Source organism: Ipomoea triloba, chromosome 4 (assembly GCF_003576645.1).
Source record: "Ipomoea triloba cultivar NCNSP0323 chromosome 4, ASM357664v1".
Taxonomy (NCBI): Eukaryota; Viridiplantae; Streptophyta; class Magnoliopsida; order Solanales; family Convolvulaceae; genus Ipomoea; species Ipomoea triloba.
In genome coordinates, this window is record NC_044919.1 from 29,762,824 (window position 1) to 29,785,607 (window position 22,784).

The 22,784-nt window shown below is 37.6% G+C and overlaps 1 protein-coding gene across 1 annotated transcript; it reads left to right on the forward strand.

Moving 5' to 3' along the window:
* Positions 1 to 2,193: 2,193 nt before the first annotated feature.
* LOC116017660 (protein SPIRRIG-like) lies at positions 2,194 to 22,552 on the forward strand. Its single transcript, XM_031258282.1, has 19 exons — positions 2,194 to 2,348; positions 3,259 to 3,328; positions 3,412 to 3,497; positions 4,186 to 4,321; positions 4,443 to 4,499; positions 4,752 to 4,928; positions 9,170 to 9,361; positions 9,493 to 9,558; positions 10,205 to 10,319; positions 10,555 to 11,642; positions 12,308 to 13,004; positions 13,088 to 13,190; positions 13,284 to 14,398; positions 14,535 to 16,185; positions 16,297 to 19,356; positions 19,958 to 20,266; positions 20,410 to 20,716; positions 20,838 to 20,984; positions 21,221 to 22,552. Exons 1-19 carry the CDS (start codon positions 2,194 to 2,196, stop codon positions 22,385 to 22,387), a joined length of 10,698 nt encoding a protein of 3,565 aa, XP_031114142.1. The 3' UTR covers positions 22,388 to 22,552.
* Positions 22,553 to 22,784: the final 232 nt, after the last annotated feature.

Genomic DNA, 22,784 nt, shown 5'->3' on the forward strand with positions numbered 1-22,784 from the left:
TGACTCTTTGTTTTGGGGTGGCAAGGATACAGGGAAGTTTTCCGTGAAAAGTGCTTATAGAATTGTAAGGGAGGTGAGAGTAAGTGGTGGGGTAATGGACTGGACAAGGGTGTGGAGTTTGGACATTCCAGCAAAAGTTAAAAAAATTTCTTGGACTTTGTTTACTATGAGACTTCCTACTAAGGATGTTTTGGTTGTCAAACAGTTGGGGTGTGATCTTGTATGTCCTATGCGTGGGGTGGAGAATGAGAGTGTTGTCCATCTTTTTGCTAATTGTGTCTTTGCTCGTGCTTGTTAGTGGTTGGTGAATGCTGATTGGAGGCTTGAATCTGTGAGCGTCACAGTCTCCACTTTGCTGCGTGAGCGTCACAGTTTACTTTTTAAACTGCGTGAGTTTCAGTCTCCGTTGGGCGCATCCAGCAATCATACATTTAACTTTTTTTTTTAAATCAATTTTGTTTATTTCTTTGATTTAAAAAAAATTCACTCTCATATTCTCTTTCATAATCACACTTACAAAAACTCATCAACAACCATAAAGAGCTTTACTATTAGGCTTTCCCCATTAGCTTGTTTTGGCACAGATTTTAACACAAAAAACTACTCCTTGTTATTTTAAACAAATGGGAGTGTTGGTTTTTGGAGATATCTTTCTCCTGCAACATCCTAAAAATGTCAGTTTTTTTTTTTTTTTTAAACAACATAGCGGGCGCGTGTTAGAGTGGCCGCCACTGAAACAATACACTGACCTTGTTTGGTAAATGGTTGTTAGCTGATTAGGTTGGCTGTTTGGGTTAGAAGGTATGATTTGTTGATACTATTAGCTGATTGTAGAAAGTTGTTTGATAGATTAGCTGTTAGCTGATAGCTGTTTGGTATAATTTCTTTTCTCAAAAAGCTAATTGAAAAGGCTGCCATTAGTAGCCTTTTGAATTTTAACATTTTAGAGTTACAAAAAACTTATTAACCAAACAACTAATAGTGGTCAAATAAACCAAAATTGACTGATAGGCTAATTATTTACCAAACATGGCAACTATCTTATTTTTTATTCCTCTTTTGGCCGTTGCATTCAATGCAACGACGAATGCAACGGCCAAATTCCTTTTGAAAAAGTTATTTTGTTTTTTTTGGCCTTTGAATTGCAACAAACAAATCCCTCTTTTTTTTATTTATTTTTTTTTATTTTTTATTTTTAATATATATAAATTGTTAAATTTTGGCAGTTGTTTTTTTTAAAAGAAAAATTTTGGCAGTTGTAGAACTTTTTTCTTCTTTTTTTGTTTTGTTTTTTGTTTTTTGTTTTTTAAATTTGTTGAAACATTGTTAAATTTAAATATAATAAAATAATAATTGTAATTATAATTTATATAATGATAAAAAATAAGTAAATAAATAAAATATAATGGAGTCAAATGGTGAGTCTAAAAAAATTAAAAAAAAACTTAAAATTAATGAAAAGAAATATTTTTGAGATTGAGTGAGATAGTGGATGATAATGTGAATATTTAGACTTACAAAAATTTTGGCTAAAAACTAAACTATTGCGAAAGGCCTTATGGATTCTCTTATAAAGATAATCCAGTAAAAAGAGGAGAGAGAAGTATTTAATATTTTGGAGTTTCAGACTGTAGAGCGAGAAACAAGGCGCGAGAGGCCGTCCGAAAGCTGGCGGGAGTCTGAAAGAAAATAACTAACGAAAGAAAATCAAAACGAGAAGAAAAATTAAACAGAACAGCAAAATCCTTCGTCCTCATCGTCGCCATTTCTCATTTCGCTGTCACGAACGCTTGTTGAAAAGCAAATTGCATCAAATTCAAAGCGAGATCATAAGACGAAGAAGAAAACAGAAAGAATCTGAGTAGTTGTAATTATAATTTACATATCTGGACAAAATTTAAAATTATCCAGGTATTGCACCTTTCATCTCCGTGTTACTCTGATCGATCAGCTCAATTAATTTACTATTTTCCTCACATTTTATTTTATTTTGTAAATTATATAATGGATGCATAATTTTTTCATTTTTCAGCTCATGTATGTTTATGCATTGGGGGTTTATCGAGCTAGGTGATCATTCTAGATAGGTATAGAGGGGTTCGGATCTGCGCGGGATTGAACCAAGTGGAGATTGGTCGGTTTGTCGGATGAGAGACGCAGGATTGAATGTTTCAGAAATCGCCCGGCAGAACGATGAAATGGGCAACATTGCTTAAAGACTTCAAGGAAAAGGTCGGCTTGTCTCATTCTTCATCTGCTGTTTCATCCTCTTCGATTTCTTCTTCCTCGTCCTTTCGGGAGAGCTATGCTTCTCCAGTCAATCAGGACTTCATATTTTCGCCTTCAAGGTATGCAGATTCTTCCCACTAATGATATCAACCTGTGCTTTTACCAAATTTTGTTGCATTCGTCCATATTGATTACTCTGTTTTATTTTAAGCTGTAAGTATGAATGTGACATTAGTAGGGCATTCGTTTTCAGGTAATCTTGCATGATTACATGCACTTGCTCTTTGTTAGGAAAAGTTTTTGATTTTACTACTCAAAGGATAGACCTATCTTTTTGTGCCTGGTCTGCAAGTTTAAGCTCCAAAACCATGAATATTTACCATAGAAGCAATTAAACAGACAGCATTAGTCAGGTTTGTGGATAGGCCATGCTCTAGTTATTATGGTAAAAAAGACCATCAAGTACAAAACGTCACGTTTATTTATTTTTTCACTTCATGCTGCTTTTAACTCCTTGCCAGAAAAACATTTTCCATTATTCTCATTTTCTCTTTCAATGACCCCCTTCTTCACCAAGTTTGAACAACCTTGCATTGGACAGAATGTAGGAGTAAGTTGAAAAAGAACTGAGAAATTACTGACTATATGATAGCTAATCAGTAAAAAATTTATACTTATGTGGTAATGCAGTGGCAGCTGTGCTCTGCAGATAAAGGCCTATAAGAGTAAAGGAAAAAAATATATGGTGGGTTGTGCCAGTTATCAATTTAGCTTGATCATTTTTTATTTCACAACTTCATCAGGAAATCAAGTGTTTTTATGTAAATGCTAAAGATTTCCCTTGAGCCAATATGCTATTTGAAAGTATTTACTTGGATCACCTTGCCTGATGCTTTGAGTTATGAGTTATGCATTATAATAATCTGCAAGTGAATCTATGAGAGGAAGAAAATTAAATTGTGAAATTTTCATCACTTAAATATTTTAGATTTATATTTTTCTTTGTTTCACCTCTGACCTTGAAAACAGAGGCAAACGGGAACTGGAATTGGACTTCAGGAGATATTGGGAAGAGTTCCACTCTTCAAGTTCGGAAAAGGTTTTTCTTAGTTTGCATAAAGAAAAGTTTAATTTTATCAATTCATACACTGGACAACATCATAGTGTTCTTTCTTTGGGCAGGAAAAGGAAAAAGCCTTGATTATGACTGTTGATGCTTTCTGTAAATTAGTGAAGAATCAGGCAGATGTAGCTCAATTAATTACCAAGTAAGGGAGTAATTTTTGCCTCTTCTTAGTTTATTTCCCTGTAGTGTGTCATTCTTTTTATGACATTTAAATTTAAGAGTACTAGAATATTCTCCTGACTTCCTGAGTTGAAATGATGACTGGATAAAGTTGCAGTTTAAGAATTTGTGTTTTCAATTTCATTTACATTTACATTCTTAGATTTATTTATTTATTTATTTATTCTGTTATCAAGTACTCCATAGCAAAGCTTTTTTTTTTTTGTTTTTTTTGTTTTTTGTTTTTTTTGACTTTGCTTAGATCCTTACCTTTTGTACAGACTTGCAGTTGATATTTTGTTTAATAATATCATCTGTGAGATATAAGTACCCCAGAAAACAAAATTCTCATACAGAGATATATTTATTTTCTTAACAAATTATAAAACTAGTTGACTTTCCATGGATCCTTATATTTTGTTTTGTACAGGGCAATTCTGAGTTAATAATTTGTTTAATCATCTGCTTTATAACTGTGAACTTTATTTATTTTCTTCTTAAGAAATTGTAAATAAATTATATATTTCTTGGGTACTTCCCTTTCTTTTGTGCAATGTAATTTTGAGTTAATGTTTCATTACTTCTAACTGTGAATGGAAATTTTACTGTTATTTATTTATTTATTTTTTAATCTTATGGTGATTGTAAACCAAGTTCAAACTGTCTTACAGGTTAGTAGAAACACATATATTTTCCTTTGTTGTGGGAAGAACATTTGTAACAGATATTGAAAAATTGAAGCTTAGCAGCAAAACCAGATCTTTGGAAGTTGAGAAAGTCTTGAGCTTTTTCTCTGAAATCACAAAGGTTATTCAATAACATTTATATGTGAATCCTTTTGTCTGTACTTCATATTACATTTTAACCCCATTTGTTGTATGAGTTATGCTGGTCTAATTGTGACATTATTCAATCATTATATTCACAGGATGGTATTAACCTTGGTGCAAATTTATTATATGCAGTGGAGGTCCTTGTTTCTGGGGTATATACACTCATCTTTTTTCTATATCTACCAATAAGAAACAGTTGACTTTTATCTTCACTGCTTTGATAATCAATGTTTATTATTTGAATTTTGTTTCAAAAGACTCTTTGTGTTTGCATCAAAGTTGTAATTCAGCCTGTCTAGATTATGCTAGGCACTGAATACTGATAATATTAGGGAGTAGACTTATAAGCTAGCAAATGCTGGGCATTCCCGTTCTGAATTGTAATTGGTATACATTTCCTACAGCCCACTGATAAGCAGTCTCTACTTGATTCTGGAATCCTGTGCTGTCTCATTCATATTCTCAATTCTCTTCTTGGTCTCAATGAGGGTCATTTGAGGCAAAATGTTGGCAGTGATAAGGAACCAGTAATGGCAGAGAGAAATCTTCGTGGTGACACTGGTTCAGTGTGTTGGCTTGAGGTAGTTTCTCTGCATGCCTGCTCTGTTTACTTGTTACTTTATTAACTGATTTTGTACTGTAAGAAATCCTGAATAATTCTTATTACTTAATTGAAAAATACAAGTCCTAATTTATACAAAAAGGAAGACGGATTATAAGAAAGAAAATCCTATAATCTGGGAAAGTAAATAAAAGAATAACTAAACTAGGAAAGAATAAAATCAGTATCACTAATTACATATCCTAAAATATACGCATATCAATTCTAATATTTCCACACTCCCCCCCAAGCTGAGTTGTATATATTATACAAGCCCAACTTGGAATTGAATTCTTCAAAGCTTGTTCTAGGTAGAGCCTTTGTAAAGATGTCGGCTATCTGTTTCTTTGTAGGAATGTAGTTGAGTTCAATGATTCTTGAATTCACCTTCTCCTAAATGAAGTGCTTGTCTATTTCAACATGCTTTGTTCTATCGTGATGAACCGGGTTCTTAGCAATGCTGATGGCAACTTGACTATCACTGTACATTTTGAAAGATGCAAGAGCCTCAATTTTCAACTCATTCAATAACCTTCTAATCCATATCCCCTCACATATACCTAATGCTAGTGCACAGTATTATGATTCTGCACTGCTTCGAGAGATCACTGACTGTTTTTTGCTGTGCCAAGTGACTAGATTTCCCCATACATAGGTACAGTAACCACTAATTGATTGTCTATCAGTCAACTCTCCAGCCCAACTAGAATCCGTGTAGACTTCTAGGTCTCGGTTGTCATGTTTTCGGAAGTGCAGTCTAAGACCTGGTGTCATTTTGAGGTACCTTAGAATGCAATAAACAGCTTCCAAATGCTCCTCATTAGGGTTGTGCATATGTTGACTTACAACACTAACAGAGAAAGCAATATTAGGTCTGGTATGGGAGAGATAAATTAGTTTTCCCACTAATCTTTGATAACTCCACCTCTCTACTGGAATTGGTTCCCCACTCCGGTTTATTTTAAAGTTAGGGTCCATTGGAGTATCTGCTGGTTTACTCCCGAGCATTCCAGTTTCACTTAGAAGATCTAGGATGTACTTTCATTGAGATATAACAATCCCTTAGATTGAGCTACCTCTATCCCAAGAAAGTATTTGAGGGATCCTAGATCTTTGATCTCAAATTCTGATGCAAGAAATCTCTTGAGGTTTGAAATCTCACCTGAATCATCTCCTGTTAGGATTATGTCATCCACATAGACAATGAGAATTGCCAACTTTCCTGTTGAAGAGATTTTCACAAACAAGGTATGATCAGCCTGGCACTGTGTGTATCCAAGTTTTACAATTGACTTTGCAAACCTATCAAACCATGCCCGAGGTGATTGTTTCAAGCCGTAGAGAGATTTTTGTAGTTTGCATACCAGTCGTCAACTGGGGTTCTTCTTCAAACCTGGTGGAATTTCCATATACACTTCTTCTTCCAATTCTCCATTTAAAAACACATTTTTACATCCAACTGATATAAAGGCCAATCACAATTTATAGCAAGTGATAATAGAACTCTTAATGTATTGAGTTTGGCGATAGGAACAAACGTCTCCTAATAGTCAACACCATATGATTGAGTGAACCCCTGGGCAACCAACCGAGCCTTGGATCTTTTGATACTCCCATTTGGATTGTACTTGATAGTGAAAATCCACTTACATCCAACTGCATGTTTTCCTTGAGGCAACTCAACAAGAACCCATGTGCTATTTTTCTTAGCTGCATTGATTTCCTCATCGACAACAACCTTCTATTTAGGATCTTTTAGTGCCTCGTAGATGCTTGTGGGAATCTGGACAAGATCAAGAGAAGAGACAAAGGCTCGATACATAGGAGTTAATTTCCCATAAGCAAGATACCTTTCTATGGGGTGACTAGTGCATGTTCTATCACCCTTCTCTGATGAGCAATAGGCAAATCAAGATCATCAATAGTAGTAGGTACCAACTCATGGGTCATAGAGTCCTTACCTTCATGATTTTCATGGTCAAGTGAGCTCAGATATGTGTTTGAACAATCCTTGCTTTGCATGGTGGCAAGTTTTCTCCTTCTATAAACACGAAGTTCTTTGTTTCTGTCTTCAAGTGGTGATTGAGGAGGTGAATTTGGTGGAGTGTTTTCTGAGGATGGGTGGTTGATTATTAGAGGTGAAGATGGGTTGATTGTAGGAAGAGAGGATGACAGATGGTTGGAGTCACTCTCAACCCTGGGTTTGAATGTTTGAAACCTGTGGCTAGAGTTAGCTCTTTTCTTGTATAAATAGTTGTACTCTTCCTTGTACATAACATCAGAAATATATACAAATACAAGTTGAGTTCTCTAGGTAGTTCATTGTTCAACATTAGGGACTTGTTTGTTTTTTAGGAGTGTTTTTGAGAATATAGAGACCACCACAAATTTCAGCACTGCCAATCACCTACCACGAGCCCACAACCTGAAATTCACAAAGCTTAGGATAGAATTTAGTCACACAGTTCATGTCTCTAGTGAGTTTACTGATGGAGAGTAGGTTGCAACTTAATTTAGGAACAAAAAGAACGGATGAAAGGAGAAGTTCATCAGTTAGTTTGACAGATCCTGTTCTTATCACGTTGGAGAGGGATTCATCAGCAGAGGTGACGCGGCGGCACGTGGAGGATCCGACGGCGGCTTGCTTCTTGCTCCGGCGTCGCGATGCCGTTCCGAACACAGCCCACTACCTCACTCTTGCCGACTCTGATACCATGTTAGTGTTTATAGGAGAAGCTTAACTCACAATGACTGTACGTATGTATTCTGATATTCTTTGAAGTTTAGAGAGCTATACAATATATAGGTACAATGGATGAATGATAGCCACAAGCCAAATCCTTCTAACCAACCCCATATTACTCTAACACTTATCACGTTGGAGAGGGATCCATCAGCATTTCTGACCGTGGTGGGATTAATACACGGTTTGAATGTATGGGAAACCTTCAAATCACCTGACATATGGTCGGATGCCCCAGAATCCACAATCCAAGGACCTGTGTTATTGGAATTTGCAGCAAATGCATGAGAGGTAGTACCTTGATGACTCATCATACTAACATGTGCTTTGGCTGAAGGTGGAATTGACTGTTGTGCAGTAGATATCTGCCCAAAAAACTTCTGCAGTGCCTTGAGTTGAATTTTTGAGAAAGGACTGACTTCATTGGGTGATGCTTCAGCGGCTGCAGCCACATTAGCACGAGCTTGATCAGTATGGGGTTCGGGTTTCCAATTTAGACATAGCTGCTAGAGAGATTTGGTGAGGGACAATAGAGAAGGACTAGGGGTTTAGAGTCAGGCTCTGATACCATGTAAGAAATCCTGAATAATCTTATTACTTAATTGAAAAATACAAGTCCTAATTTATACCAAAAGGAAGACTGATTATAAGAAAGAAAATCCTATAATCTGGGAAAGTAAATTAAAGAATAACTAAACTAGGAAAGAATAAAATCAGTATCACTAATTACAGATCCTAAAATATACGCATATCAATTCTAATATTTCCACATGTATTACTAGCTTTTTGAGTGTATGTTATTGGGTAGGAATTTGATAGTTGTTTACTATTTTTATTTGCATTATGTTTACGATCTTATCATTGTTTATTTGATTTCTTTCTATGTTTCTGTGGAGATTCATCTTGTTGGCAAGAACTTTAAATGAGTCTTGACAGACCGTAGCATTGGTCTGATTGGGGAAATATGAACCTGCCCAACAGGTCCCTATTGGTAGAATAAGGGGATGCAAAGTGCCAGTTCTTTTTTTAATTACTTTTTTAATAAATATTTTCTGAACTGCAGTCTGCCTTTTGTATGAAAGCTAAGAAAGGGTTATTTTGGCCTTATAGAAACGAGGATGAAAAGGATCTGCAGCTCTCTGTAAATTGTCTTTTGTTTTTATGTCTGAATTTTGAAGAGAAACCGGTTCTTCTTCACCAAGCTAAGTTCAATCACAATTGTGGTTTAGGAAAATATGTAATTTTTTTTTTTCAATGGTGGTGGTGGTGGGGGGTTAGTTCTATTGCATTGCAACATAATGAAACTATTTCCGTCTTTAGTGTCTTCTGAGCTGAAAACAATTTCAACTAGAAGGTTTTGAATTGGCTTTATTGTAATAATAATATAGAGTTTTGATATTAGCATTACCAAAATGGCAAAAAGGGTTTTTGAAGGTGACTTGTAAGTAAATTTTCTGTTCATTTTTGCACCTGTGCAGGTAGAGGAAAGTATTGTGCATATTATGAAGGCATTGTGTAGCCACCCTTTTGCTGCTCAAAGTTTGATAGAGGACAACTCTCTTCAGCTACTATTCCAAATGGTTGCCGATGGATCTTTTATTGCCTTTTCTCGATATAAGGAAGGCCTTGTGTCATTGCACACTCTTCAGCTTCACAGACATGCTATGCAGGTATTAGCTGATTGTTTTTCACTTCCAAAGCTGTGTACATATTGTCAATTAGTATGAGTAGACTTTGTATATTAACTTTGCTGAATGGAACTTCACCTTTAATATGTTCTTATATTGGATACTTGATCCAGGTACTTGGTCTTCTTTTGGCTAATGACAATGGCAGCACTGTCAAGTACATACACAAGCATCTTCTGGTATGCCCTGCCACACACTATGATTCTTATCATTAATTATTAACTCCAATCAAGAAACAACCTTCCCATTTAGCTTTTCTGGAGGAAAATCAACATCTTGTTAAGTTACAACCTTGTTGCTAGTTGACTTTAGAATTTCTGTCGTTTTAATAGTGTTTGGAAAACGTCTGAAATCTGCCTGAAATACTCTTGTTGCTACCTAGGAAGAAATTTTAAGGCTTCCTTATTTTGATTGCATTCTAGTGGAAAGTTGCATTGACATCATTCTACTTATCAAAATAAAACAAGAAGTTGCATGGACATCTTTTTTGGTGTTTCAAACTGACATTTAATTTTCTGTTTACTAGGTCTATCTTTAGTTTATCATTTTTCCTCTGTTATAGACTTATAGTCTTGTCAGCTTTCCTCATATCCCTTGAGAGTGCTATAAGCTATTTGAATCCTATCACATGACGATTATATAGCCCTTACCCTTCATCATTATTGTTCTTCTCAATGCTTACATCTGTATAATTTGACATTTTAAATTCCAGCAAAAATCATAATATGTTCTTCTTTATGTTCATGCTCTTTGAGATTTATCTTGCAGTTGATGAATAATCTTCGAAGTTTGCTGTATTGATAATTAGCCTTTTCTATGTCCCAGATAAAAGTACTTCTACTGGCTGTGAAGGATTTTACTCCTGATTGTGGAGATTCTGCCTACACAATGGGCATAGTAGACTTGCTTCTTGAATGTGTTGAATTGTCATACAGGCCAGGTAAATGGTTTTCTTGCATTCACTTGGATCAAAACTAGATTTGGAGAGTATACTTTGTTTCTGAATGGCTTTCAAGTTGCTATAATGCTGTATACTACCATAACACAAATTGAGTGAGACTGCACATCTTTTACAAATATAAATTGAGCAAGATCGTTTTCAAGTCCTTACAATGCTATAAAATTATCCTTTTTGGCTTGGGGTGGTGCTGATTCAAGACAGTTTTGACTTCTAGGGGCTGGTGGTATCAGGCTCAAAGAGGATATCCATAATGCTCACGGTTATCAATTCCTTGTTCAGTTTGCTTTAGCACTTTCTAAGGGTCAAAGTTACTATTCAAAGTCTCTTACGGATCAAGAGCTTGCTGCAGAGGCTTCTCCGCAGAATGTCTGTCCTACGCTGTCTCGGTTGCTTGATGTTCTTATTAGTCTTGCTCAAACTGGTCCAGCTTTGAAAACTTCCAAAAGTTCTCATGCCAATCCTACTGGGCATAACAGAAGTCGTACCTCATCATATGACCAAATTAGCGTTGAATTTTGTGAGAAGGATAATGGCCAAATTAAAGATCTAGAAGCTGTCCAAATGTTGCAAGACATTTTCCTGAAAGCTGATAGTAGGGAGCTGCAGGTTGAAGTCCTCAACAGGATGTTTAAAATTTTTTCAAGTCATGTTGAAAATTACAAATTGTGTCAGGAGTTGCGAACAGTACCCCTCTTTATCCTTAATATGGATGATTTACCTCCATCTTTGCAAGAGATAATTTTGAAAATTCTTGAATATGCTGTGACCGTGGTGAATTGCATACCTGAACAGGAGTTGCTTGCACTTTGTTGTTTATTGCAGCAGGCAATCACTTCTGAATTGAAGCATACTATCTTATCATTCTTCATAAAACTTTTATCTTTTGATCAACAGTACAAGAAAGTACTGAGAGAAGTTGGTGTATTAGAGGTTCTTTTAGATGATTTGAAGCAGCATAAGTTTCTTTCTGGTGTAGAGCATAACAATGCTGAATGTAGTTCACCGGAGATAAAATCAAGCTCAAGCAGCTTCAATAAACACATGGACAATAAGGATTCAATCATTTCTTCACCCAAATTGCTGGAATCTAGTTTTCGAAAACTCCTTCTCTTTGAAGTAGAAAGCATAACAACAATTGCTTGGGACTGCATGGCCTCTTTATTGAAGAAAGCAGAAGCAAATCAAGCATCATTTCGCTCAGCTAATGGGGTGACCACTATACTTCCTTTCTTGGCATCTAATATTCATCGTCCAGGTGTCCTTCGAGTGATGTCATGCTTAATAATTGAAGACGTTGCACAGGTTTGTTTTTTCTTCCCTAGACTTTGAATTATTTATAGATCTATGTTGGGTTAATGCTTTCAACTAGAATTACTAAGTGCTATGTGCTATATCTCATTCAAGAGCTCAAGCTATTAGAGAAGTGAGACATTTGATATTTTATTTGTCATTGTTAATGTGCCCCGTCATGTGTGGCTTGGATATATGAATATTTTGATGATGGGTGGCAAGTGGGACTAAAATCCAAGACTGACCTATTCTCTCTCTTTGTGTGGGTGGGTGGGGAGTACTCACTGACTTGATCTTATGCCATATTAAATTGGATGTTCCACCTAAACTTAAAAACTCAAGTATTAGAGACAGGTGACTTAATATTTTAGTTATCATAACTGATAAAATTTATACTTATAACTGTAACATGGAGGTTCTAAGGGTCTTTAAGAAATTCACATAGTATCAGTTTTTATTCATAGGCATGCTGCCTTCTGACAACAGCATCTTCCTCTTTTTTATAGTCCTTGCTTGTATAGCCCAACTCTCATAACACTAAGAGTGCATTCTTGCCTTCAATAAATAGATTAAATCCATGTTGGCAATTGCATCAGTTTTCTGTCATGGCAACTGTAGATATTAGAAAACTTCTACTGTATGCTGTAAAAAATGTTGATGGATTTATACTTTTTCAGTCTCATCCCGAAGAGTTGGGAGCAGTGGTTGACATTTTAAAAAATGGAATGGTTACAAGTGCTTTGGGATCTCAATATAGAATTCAAGATGATGCAAAATGTGATATATTTGGAGCTTTGTGGCGCATCCTAGGAGTCAGTAGTTCAGCTCAGAGGATCTTTGGTGAAGCAACTGGGTTTTCTCTTCTATTTACCACACTCCAATCTTTTCAAAGTGGCGAACTTACAAATCAGTCTTATTTAGCCATTTATGTTAAGGTGTTTACTTATCTGTTACGTGTGATGACAAGTGCAGTTTGTAATAATGCTGCTAACAGGACAAAATTGCAAACAATCATATCTTCCCTTACATTTTATGATCTCCTCTCGGAGACTGGAATAATTTGTGTTGATTTTGAACGGCAAGTTGTACATCTGTTATTGGAACTTGCTCTTGAGATAGTGATTCCACCATTCATGATGTCAGAAGGTGCAACACTGCCGCGTGTTAATCAAAATGAGTCTACATGTTTTCTTCTTGTTACGCATTCTGGTTCTCTTGTTCCTGACAAGGAATGGATTTTTAATGCTGGTGCTGTTAAAGTGCTATTACGTGCACTGTTGCTCTTTACTCCAAAATTGCAATTAGAGGTATTAAGCTTCATTGACAAACTTGCTTGTGCTAGCTCCTTCAACAAGGAAAACCTCACATCTGTAGGTGAGATTCTGATGATTTTGGTTATCTTTTAAATACCTGTTTTTAATCATGACCTTAGCAATTGATGCCTATGATACTGGTAGGTTGTGTGGAACTCCTACTTGAGATGATATACCCGTTCCTATCAGGCTCATCACCACTACTATTGCATGCTTTGAAAATCATTGAGGTCCTTGGGGCATATAGGTAATTACATTTTATCTAGTCTAGGACTTCTCTCCAATGTCAGCAATCATCTAGTACCTCTAGTGAGATGAGCTCTATAACTTTTGGTTACAGGCTATCAGCGTCTGAACTTCGAGTCATTGTTAGATACATTCTGCAAACGAGACTTGCTACATCTGGTCGTTTTCTTGTAGATATGATGGAAAAATTGATTCTTAAGGAGGATATGACTTCAGAAGATGTTGCTTTAGCACCATTTATTGAGATTGACATGAGCAAAACAGGGCATGCTTCAATTCATGTGCCGCTTGGGGAAAGGTCTTGGCCCCCTGCTGCTGGTTATTCTTTTGTCTGTTGGTTTCAATTTCGGAAATTTTTCAAATCACTGGCAATGGAAGCAGAAGCTTCAACTGTTGGATATTCTAAAACACAGACCCTAGCTGATGGTCAACATCATGAGCCACATGTTTTGCAGTTGTTTTCTGTTGGAGCTGCAGACAGTTCAACTGCTTTCTATGCAGCACTTCATCTTCAGGAGGATGGAATCCTTACTCTTGCTACCAGTAGCTCTTTTTCCTTGTCATTTTCTGGGTTGGAAATGGAGGAAGGTAGGTGGCATCACCTGGCTGTTGTGCATAGTAAACCAAATGCCTTGGCGGGATTCTTCCAATCTAGTGTTGCTTATGTATATCTTAATGGGAAACTAAGACACACAGGGAGACTGGGGTATTCTCCATCTCCAGCTGGAAAGGCTCTACAGGTAGTTATTGGAACACCAGTTCCTTGTTCTAGGGTTAGTGACTTGTCATGGAAGCTTAGATCTTGCTATCTTTTTGAAGAGGTTCTTTCACCTGGTTCTATCTGTTTTATGTACATTCTTGGAAGAGGATATAGGGGCCTCTTCCAGGACACTAATCTGTTGCAATTTGTTCCTGATCAAGCCTGTGGTGGGGGCAGTATGGCTATTCTTGATTCTTTGGATGCTGACTTGCCTTTGACTTCCCATGCACAAAAGCCTGAAAATGCTGGCAAACAAGGGAGTTTCAATGCTGAGTGTAGTGGTTTTGTTTGGGATTTTGAACAATTAGGTAATCTTTCGCTACAGCTTTCTGGCAAGAAGCTCATATTTGCTTTTGAGGGAACATGCACAGAACTTCCTCGAGCATCTGGAGCTGTGTCTGTGGTCAATCTAGTTGATCCAACATCAGCTGCAGCCTCTCCTATTGGGGGTGAGTCAATGAAGAATCTCTCCTATAAAACAAAATAGCATTTTTGTGATGTTTCTAATAAAATTTCGATACATATGATTTACTAACTACAATATTCAATTTAATTCTTTCTGGATTCTTCTGGATCCCACTATAGGTATACCACGCATTGGGCGGCTTGTTGGGGATGTCTATATTTGCAAACAATGTGTCATTGGTGATACTATTCGCCCTATTGGTGGCATCGCCGTTGTTCTATGTCTTGTTGAAGCTGCTGAGACTAGGGGTATGTTGCATATGGCTTTGACCTTACTTGCTTGTGCTCTTCGTCAGAATCCTCGAAACTTGAGTGAGATGCAGCAACTTAGAGGATACCATCTCCTTGCTCTCTTTCTGCACAGAAGAATGTCATTGTTTGATATGCAATCACTTGAGATCTTTTTCAAAATTGCTGCTTGTGAGGCCTCTTTTTCTGAACAAAAAAAGTTTGAGACTACTGATAAGACTCTATCAACTGTCTCAGCCATCAATGAAGTCAGTATTGAGGATCTTAGCTTGTCAAAATTCCACGAAGACTTTTCTTCTGTAGGATCCCACGGAGATATGGATGATTTTTCTGCTGCAAAAGATTCTTTCAGTCCTACTTCAGATATTGAAAACACTGTCGTACCTACTGAAACTTCTAATTGCCTTGTCCTGTCAAATGCTGACATGGTTGAGCATGTATTGTTGGACTGGACTGTCTGGGTAACAGCCCCAATACCAATTCAAATTGCTTTAATTGGCTTTCTTGAGCATTTAGTTTCAGTGCATTGGTATAGGAAACACAACCTCACTATTCTCCGTAGAATTAACCTAGTTCAGCATTTACTTGTAACTCTGCAAAGAGGTGATGTTGAAGTTCCTGTGTTAGAGAAATTAGTTGTACTATTAGGATTAATTTTAGAAGACGGTTTTCTTCCCTCAGAAATAGATTGGGTGGTTGGGTTTGCGATTATGACCTTCAATCCCCCAGAGCTGATATCACGTCACCAAATCAATAGAGAGTCTATGGGGAAGCATGTTATTGTAAGAAATATGTTGCTTGAGATGTTTATTGATCTACAAGTGACAATTAAATCAGAGGATTTGCTTGAACAGTGGTATAAAATTGTTTCTTCAAAACTAATAACCTACTTCCTTGATGAAGCAGTGCATCCTACAAGTATGAGATGGGTCATGACTCTTTTTGGTGTGTGTCTTGCATCTTATCCTGCATTTGCACTTAAATTTCGTTCAAGTGGAGGTTACCAAGGTTTGGCTAGAGTGCTCCACTGCTTCTATGATACCCCTGATATATATTATATTTTGTTCTGTCTGATATTTGGCAAGTCAGTATATCCAAGACTACCTGAAGTACGCATGTTGGACTTTCATGCTCTTATGCCTAGTGATGAAAATTATGGAGAACTGAGATTTACAGAGTTGTTGGAATCTGTGATCACCATGGAAAAAGCAACTTTTGATAGGTTGTCTATGCAGTCAATGCTTGCCCATCAAACGGGCAATCTTTCACAAATCAGTGTTGGCATTGTTGCAGAGCTTGCAGATGGTAGTGTGGACTGCTCAGGAGAACTTCAAGGTGAAGCCCTTGTGCACAAAACTTATGCTGCGCGGTTAATGGGTGGAGAGGCTTCAGCCCCTGCTGCTGCTACCTCGGTCCTTAGGTTCATGGTTGATCTGGCAAAAATGTCTCATCCATTTTCAATGGTTTGCCGACGTGCTGAGTTTCTTGAAAGTTGTATTGCTCTATATTTTTCTTGTGTCAGGTTTGTTGTAAAATGTTTTTCTATATTCTTGTTGACAAATTCTGCTTTCTCTGCCTAAATATGCTGGATAACTTATGTTCTGAAGTGTACTGGATGTTTTCTGACATATAGGGCTGCACAAGCAGTGAAAATGGCAAAACAGCTCTCTGTATCTATTGAAGAAAAGAACCTGAATGATGGTGATGAAACTAATAGCTCCCATAATATGTTCTCTAGCTTGGCTCATGAACAGGAACAGTCAATGAATGCCTCTATAAGTTTGGTAAGCTTTCCTCAAGGACATGCCAACAACTCTGAGGATATTCCAGTGGTGCCAAAGAATGTAAGCAAAGATAAAAGTGAGTGCACAATTGCTGCAACCCAAAATGATTTGAGCAAAGAGATGAAGAATGATTCACAACCTAATCTGACTATAGATGATCAAGTGGCTGACAAGGTCTCCACTGCTCCTTCCAGCAGCAATGACTTCAGCTTGTGTGATAAAAACACGCCAGATCTTATCTATCAAACAAATTCACAAAGTTCTCCATCCTTCACGACTTTTGAATCCCCTATCGTATCTGAGAAATCTAATACCAGACTTCCACCACCATCTTCTTCGTCACCAGTAAATGCATTGACATCTATGCTAGGGAATACTATTCACAATGAGAATAAAGGCCAAATAGCTTCCTCTCCATCTACAGATTCTGCTGCATCATCTTTCAATGGAGTTCATTCTTCTTCAGACACAAGGTCCAGTTCTCATGGACAACTGGCTGCAAATGAAATACCATTCACTATTAGCTCAAAATTGCTCCTTGAAGTTGATTATTCAGGCTATGGTGGTGGTCCCTGCTCTGCTGGAGCTACTGCTGTTTTAGACTTTATGGCAGAAGTTGTGTCTGGTTTGGTGACTGAACAAATGAAAGCTATGCCTTTTATTGAGGGTATTCTAGAGAGTGTTCCATTAGATGTTGATGCTGAATCTGTTCTGGTCTTTCAGGGACTGTGGCTTACTACATTAATGAACTTCCTTGAAAGGCGTCTCTTGCGTGATGATGAGGAAAGTGAGAAAAAGCTGGATAAAAGCCGTTGGTCTTTGAATTTAGATGCATTATGCTGGATGATCGTGGATAGGGTGTATATGGGAGCTTTCCCCCGACCTTCCAGTGTGTTGAAGGCTCTGGAATTCTTATTGTCTATGCTACAATTGGCAAACAAAGATGGTCGTGTTGAAGAAGCAGCTCCAATTGGAAAAGGGCTCCTATCTATTGGAAGAGGAGGCAAGCAACTTGATGCTTATATACATGCAATTTTGAAGAATATGAATAGAATGATTTTGTTCTGTTTCTTTCCATCATTCTTGACCAGCATAGGAGAAGATGAATTGCTTTCACGTATAGGTTTGCAAACTGAATCAAATAAAAGACTGCCTGTGAACTCAACATCAGAAGATGTTGGGGTTGATATTTGCACGGTTTTACAGCTCCTAGTTGCTAACAGGCAGATAATATTCTGTCCAAGCAATATTGACACTGATCTAAATTGCTGCCTTTGTGTAAATCTAATTTCCCTTCTTCATGATCATAGAAGGATTGTAAAAAACATGGCTGTTGATATCCTCAAATATTTGCTGGTGCACCGCAAGGCTGCATTTGAAGACTTGCTTGTTTATAAACCAAACCGAGGAATTACTATTGATGTTCTACATGGTGGTTTTGACAAACTTTTGACTGGAAACTTGTCTGCCTTTTTTGAGTGGCTTCCTAATTTTCAACTAGAGGTTAATAAAGTATTGGAACAGTCTGCTGCCGCTGCATGGGTTCAGTATATCTCAGCATCAAAGAAGTTTCCTGGAGCAAGGATTAAAGGCATGGATAGTCGCCGAAAGAGAGACATGGGGAGAAAATTAAAGGACTGTACGAAATCGGATGACAGACACTGGGACCAGATTAATGAACAAAGAGTTGCACTTGAATTAGTTCGTGACAGAGTGGCTACTGAATTAAGAGTTATCCGGCAGGATAAGTATGGATGGGTACTGCATGCTGAAAGTGAGTGGCAAACTCATGTTCAACAACTTGTACATGAGAGGGGGATATTTCCAATATGTAAATCCTCCACAGATGAAGAACCTGAATGGCAACTTTGCCCCATTGAAGGTCCTTATAGGATGCGCAAGAAATTTGAGAGGTGCAAATTGAAATATGATACTATCCAGAATGTTTTGAATGGTCAGTTTGAGTTAGTCGAACTAGAACTGCCCAAAGAGAAGAGTGAAAATGAACTCAATGCCTCTGATACTGAATCAGATCACTTCTTCAATTTTCTGAATGGCAATCCTCAACGATATAGCTTTGGTGGTGAGCTTTACAGTGGATCAATTATCAAAGATTCAGATGATTTCAAGGATGCAACTTCCAGCAAAGCTGGATGGAATGATGATCGTGATAGCAGTGTAAATGAAGCCAGTATCAGCTCTGCTGTTGAATTTGGTGAATCCAGTGCAGTCTCCACCCGAAAAGCTGAGAGTGTACATGGGAGGTCTGAACATGGATCTCCAATGCATTCTTTATTAGAAAAAGTTGATGAAGTTAAGGTGCCAGAGGACAGATCAGATAAAGAGTTAAATGATAATGGTGAATACTTGATTAGACCTTACCTGGAGCCTGTTGAGAAGATAAAATGTAAATATAACTGTGAAAGAGTTGTGGGTCTTGATAAGCATGATGGCATTTTCCTGATTGGAGAGCTATCCCTGTATGTCATTGAGAACTTTTACATTGATGAGTCTGGATGTATATTTGAAAAAGAGAGCGAAGATGACCTCTCAGTTATTGATCAGGCTTTGGGTGTACAGAAGGACTTCTCTTGTAGCATGGATTCACATTCCAAGTCAAGTTCCTCATGGGCTGCAACAGCGAAAGCCTACGTTGGGGGTAGAGCATGGGCATATGATGGTGCATGGGGAAGGGAAAAGGTTGGAACTAGTGGTAATGTGCCTCATCTTTGGCGTATGTGGAATCTGGATAGTGTCCATGAAATTTTGAAACGTGATTACCAACTCCGTCCTGTTGCCATTGAGATCTTTAGCATGGATGGTTGTAATGATCTATTGGTTTTCCACAAAAAGGAGAGAGAAGAGGTTTTCAAACATTTAGTTGCGATGAATCTTCCAAGAAACAACATGTACGTTATTCACTTCAAGTTTTATTCCATTTTTTTGCTTGTTGCATTTTACCGTTAAACTATTGATCTTCTGCATTTTCTGTTTATTTGGCATTTTGAAATATAATGTGGAAATAATTAGGTGTATTGAATGATATATTCCACCTGAAATAAAACTTTAAAATGGTGAGGAAACACATTTATTATTTTAGTGGGGTCCATTCATCCTAAAAAAAATCCTTGGCATCCAGAAAATTGTTTATTTGAAGGTATCAGTTTTATAATGGGAAAATTTTAACTATTCTTGTTCCTATTCTCTGTTTCCATAGACATGGTTCTAGACAGTGGTCAGGATAACAATGCTACATTTACTACAAATGCAACTATGTGAGAATTACTCCAACTATTACTTGGAAAAAACTCCTTAATTATCTCCTTAAAGGTTTGGTGCTTTACATTCATTGGTCTAGGTATTAATGCATAATCAACATTGTTTTAAGATGTTACATGTGTTTCGCCGATTTATATTTCTTGTACACTTGGATAGGTTTAGCAAATGTTGGATATGTGCTAGGCTTGTTGACCATTATGCTGTATTTTTTGTTTGACATCTATCAAACAGATTGGATGCAACAATTTCAGGATCAGCAAAGCAGGAAAACAATGAAGGCAGTCGCCTTTTTAAGGTGATGGCAAAATCCTTCTCAAAGAGGTGGCAAAGTGGAGAAATTAGCAATTTCCAATACCTCATGCATCTCAACACCCTCGCAGGTCGTGGATACAGTGACCTTACCCAGTATCCAGTGTTCCCCTGGGTTCTAGCGGATTATGATAGTGAGAATATAAACCTGTCAGATCCTAAAACTTTCCGTAGGCTTGACAAGCCAATGGGTTGCCAAACAGCACAGGGGGAAGAAGAGTTCAGAAAAAGGTTGGCCCCACATTTCAATTTCCCCTGAAATATTCCTGTTGATCTTGCGTTCTTCTCCACAGTGCACTTTTCTTTACAAAATTTATTTCATATGGAAGTATTTGTTTATGCATTTTCACTAATATATTATTCTGTCTCCTCAGATATGAGAGCTGGGATGATCCAGAGGTACCCAAATTCCACTATGGCTCTCACTATTCTAGTGCTGGAATTGTCCTCTTCTACCTCATCCGCCTTCCACCTTTCAGTATTGAGAATAAAAAATTGCAGGGTGGACAGTTTGACCATGCAGATCGTCTTTTCAACAGTATAAGGGATACATGGTCAAGTGCTGCTAGGAAAGGCAACACTTCGGATGTTAAGGAACTCATTCCAGAATTCTTCTATTTGCCCGAATTCCTTGAAAACAGGTTTAATCTTGACTTGGGTGAGAAACAATCAGGGGAAAAGGTTTGTCTTGGTTTCAAATTATTATATTGGATCATTGTCCTTTTTAAAAAGCTATAACTGAAAATTCTGTTGGATTTGTTTCTTTAGATCATTGTATCCTTATACATTGGCTATTACTCAGGTTCACGATACCGTTTTGCCTCTATGGGCAAAAGGTAGTGCTAGAGAGTTTATCAGAAAGCATAGGGAAGCACTGGAGTCTGATTATGTTTCAGAAAATCTTCACCACTGGATAGACCTTATCTTTGGCTATAAGCAGAGGGGAAAGGTAGATGTCATGACAATTGGGTATCCCATATTTAAATTTCCTCATCAACATGTTACTCTGAAGGAATTTCTCTCAGTGACACCATGTATTTGGTATTATAAATATTACTGAGTAGTTATGAAAAGAAGAGAGCAATTGCAGTGAATGATGATAACAATTTCAAAAATGGAATTTCTCCCAACTGTTTATCAGCTTTCCTTCTCTCCCTTAGTCTCATGTTTGACTTTTGGTGGCAGGCTGCTGAAAAAGCTGTAAATGTTTTCTATCATTATACTTATGAAGGAAGTGTGGACATTGACTCTGTAACTGATCCGGCAATGAAGGCTTCAATTCTTGCTCAAATTAACCACTTTGGACAAACGCCAAAACAATTGTTCCTCAAGCCCCACGTGAAAAGGAGAACTGATAGAAAGCTTCCTCGTCATTTATTGAAGCATTCTTTGTATCTTGTTCCTCATGAAATCCGTAAAAGCTCATCTTCTATATCTCAAATTGTAACCTTGAATGATAAAGTTCTTGTGGCAGGAGCAAATACATTCCTAAAGCCTAGAAAATATACTAAGTATGTTGCATGGGGATTTCCTGACCGTAGTTTGAGATTTATGAGCTATGATCAAGATAGGCTTCTTTCTTCTCATGAGAATCTTCATGGAGGCAACCAGATACAATGTGTTAGTGCTACTCATGATGGTAATATTCTGGTTACAGGAGGTGATGAAGGATTGGTATGTATTTGGAGAATAGGCACAGATGGCCCTCGTGAACTAAGACACTTACTGTTGGAGAAGGCACTTTGTGCACATACAGGCAAAATCACATGCCTTCATGTAAGCCAGCCTTACATGATGATAGTAAGCGGATCAGATGACTGTTCTGTAATCGTATGGGATCTTAGCTCCATGGTTTTTGTTCGTCAGCTTCCTGAGTTTCCTTCACCGGTTTCAGCTATCTATGTTAACGACCTGACAGGGGAAATTGTAACTGCTGCTGGTATTATGCTTGCTGTTTGGAGCATCAACGGGGACTGTCTTGCAGTCGTCAACACGTCACAGCTTCCATCAGATTCCATTCTCTCCCTAGCAGGTTGCTCGTTTTCCGATTGGCTTGAAACGAACTGGTACGCCTCTGGTCACCAGAGTGGAGCCGTTAAGGTCTGGAAAATGGTACACTGCTCCACCGAGGAGTCTGCCCAGAGTAATCCAACATGCGGTTTATCACTTGGAAATAGACTGCCTGAATACAGGTTGAACCTTCACAAAGTGCTAAAGAGTCATAAGCATCCTGTCACCGCTCTCCACCTCACTAGTGACATGAAATATTTATTCAGTGGAGATCATGGAGGGAGCTTGCATTTGTGGACTCTCCAAGAAGAGAGCATGAAATCTGCAGCCAGTCGTGGGTAGCTAGCCATTCTGCATCCCAGCTGAAGTAGTTCTGCTACAGTCAGTCTTGAAGGGCTGCACAGCCTTTTGAGGTCATAAGGGGATTCCAAATTTTACACAAACAATAGCACGAAAGGTGCATCCCTTGCTACTTTGTCAAAGCCACAGACGTGCTTGATGCTTCAATCCGGTTCACAATGAGGCCGCTAGTCGTGCTCCAGGGACTTTGAAATGTAAGGATTTTTCTGGCTTAAGTATAGCTGTTGTATGTATCAAAATAGTGTATAATGAAGTTTGTATAGGCTATATCAAAATTGCCAGGAAAGGCATGTCAGCTAAAAATGATCCAGCTTCACCAATTTTGAGTGTTAGCTAAGTCTAGGGTGTTCATTCGCTTAACTGTTAGGTTAACCGAACC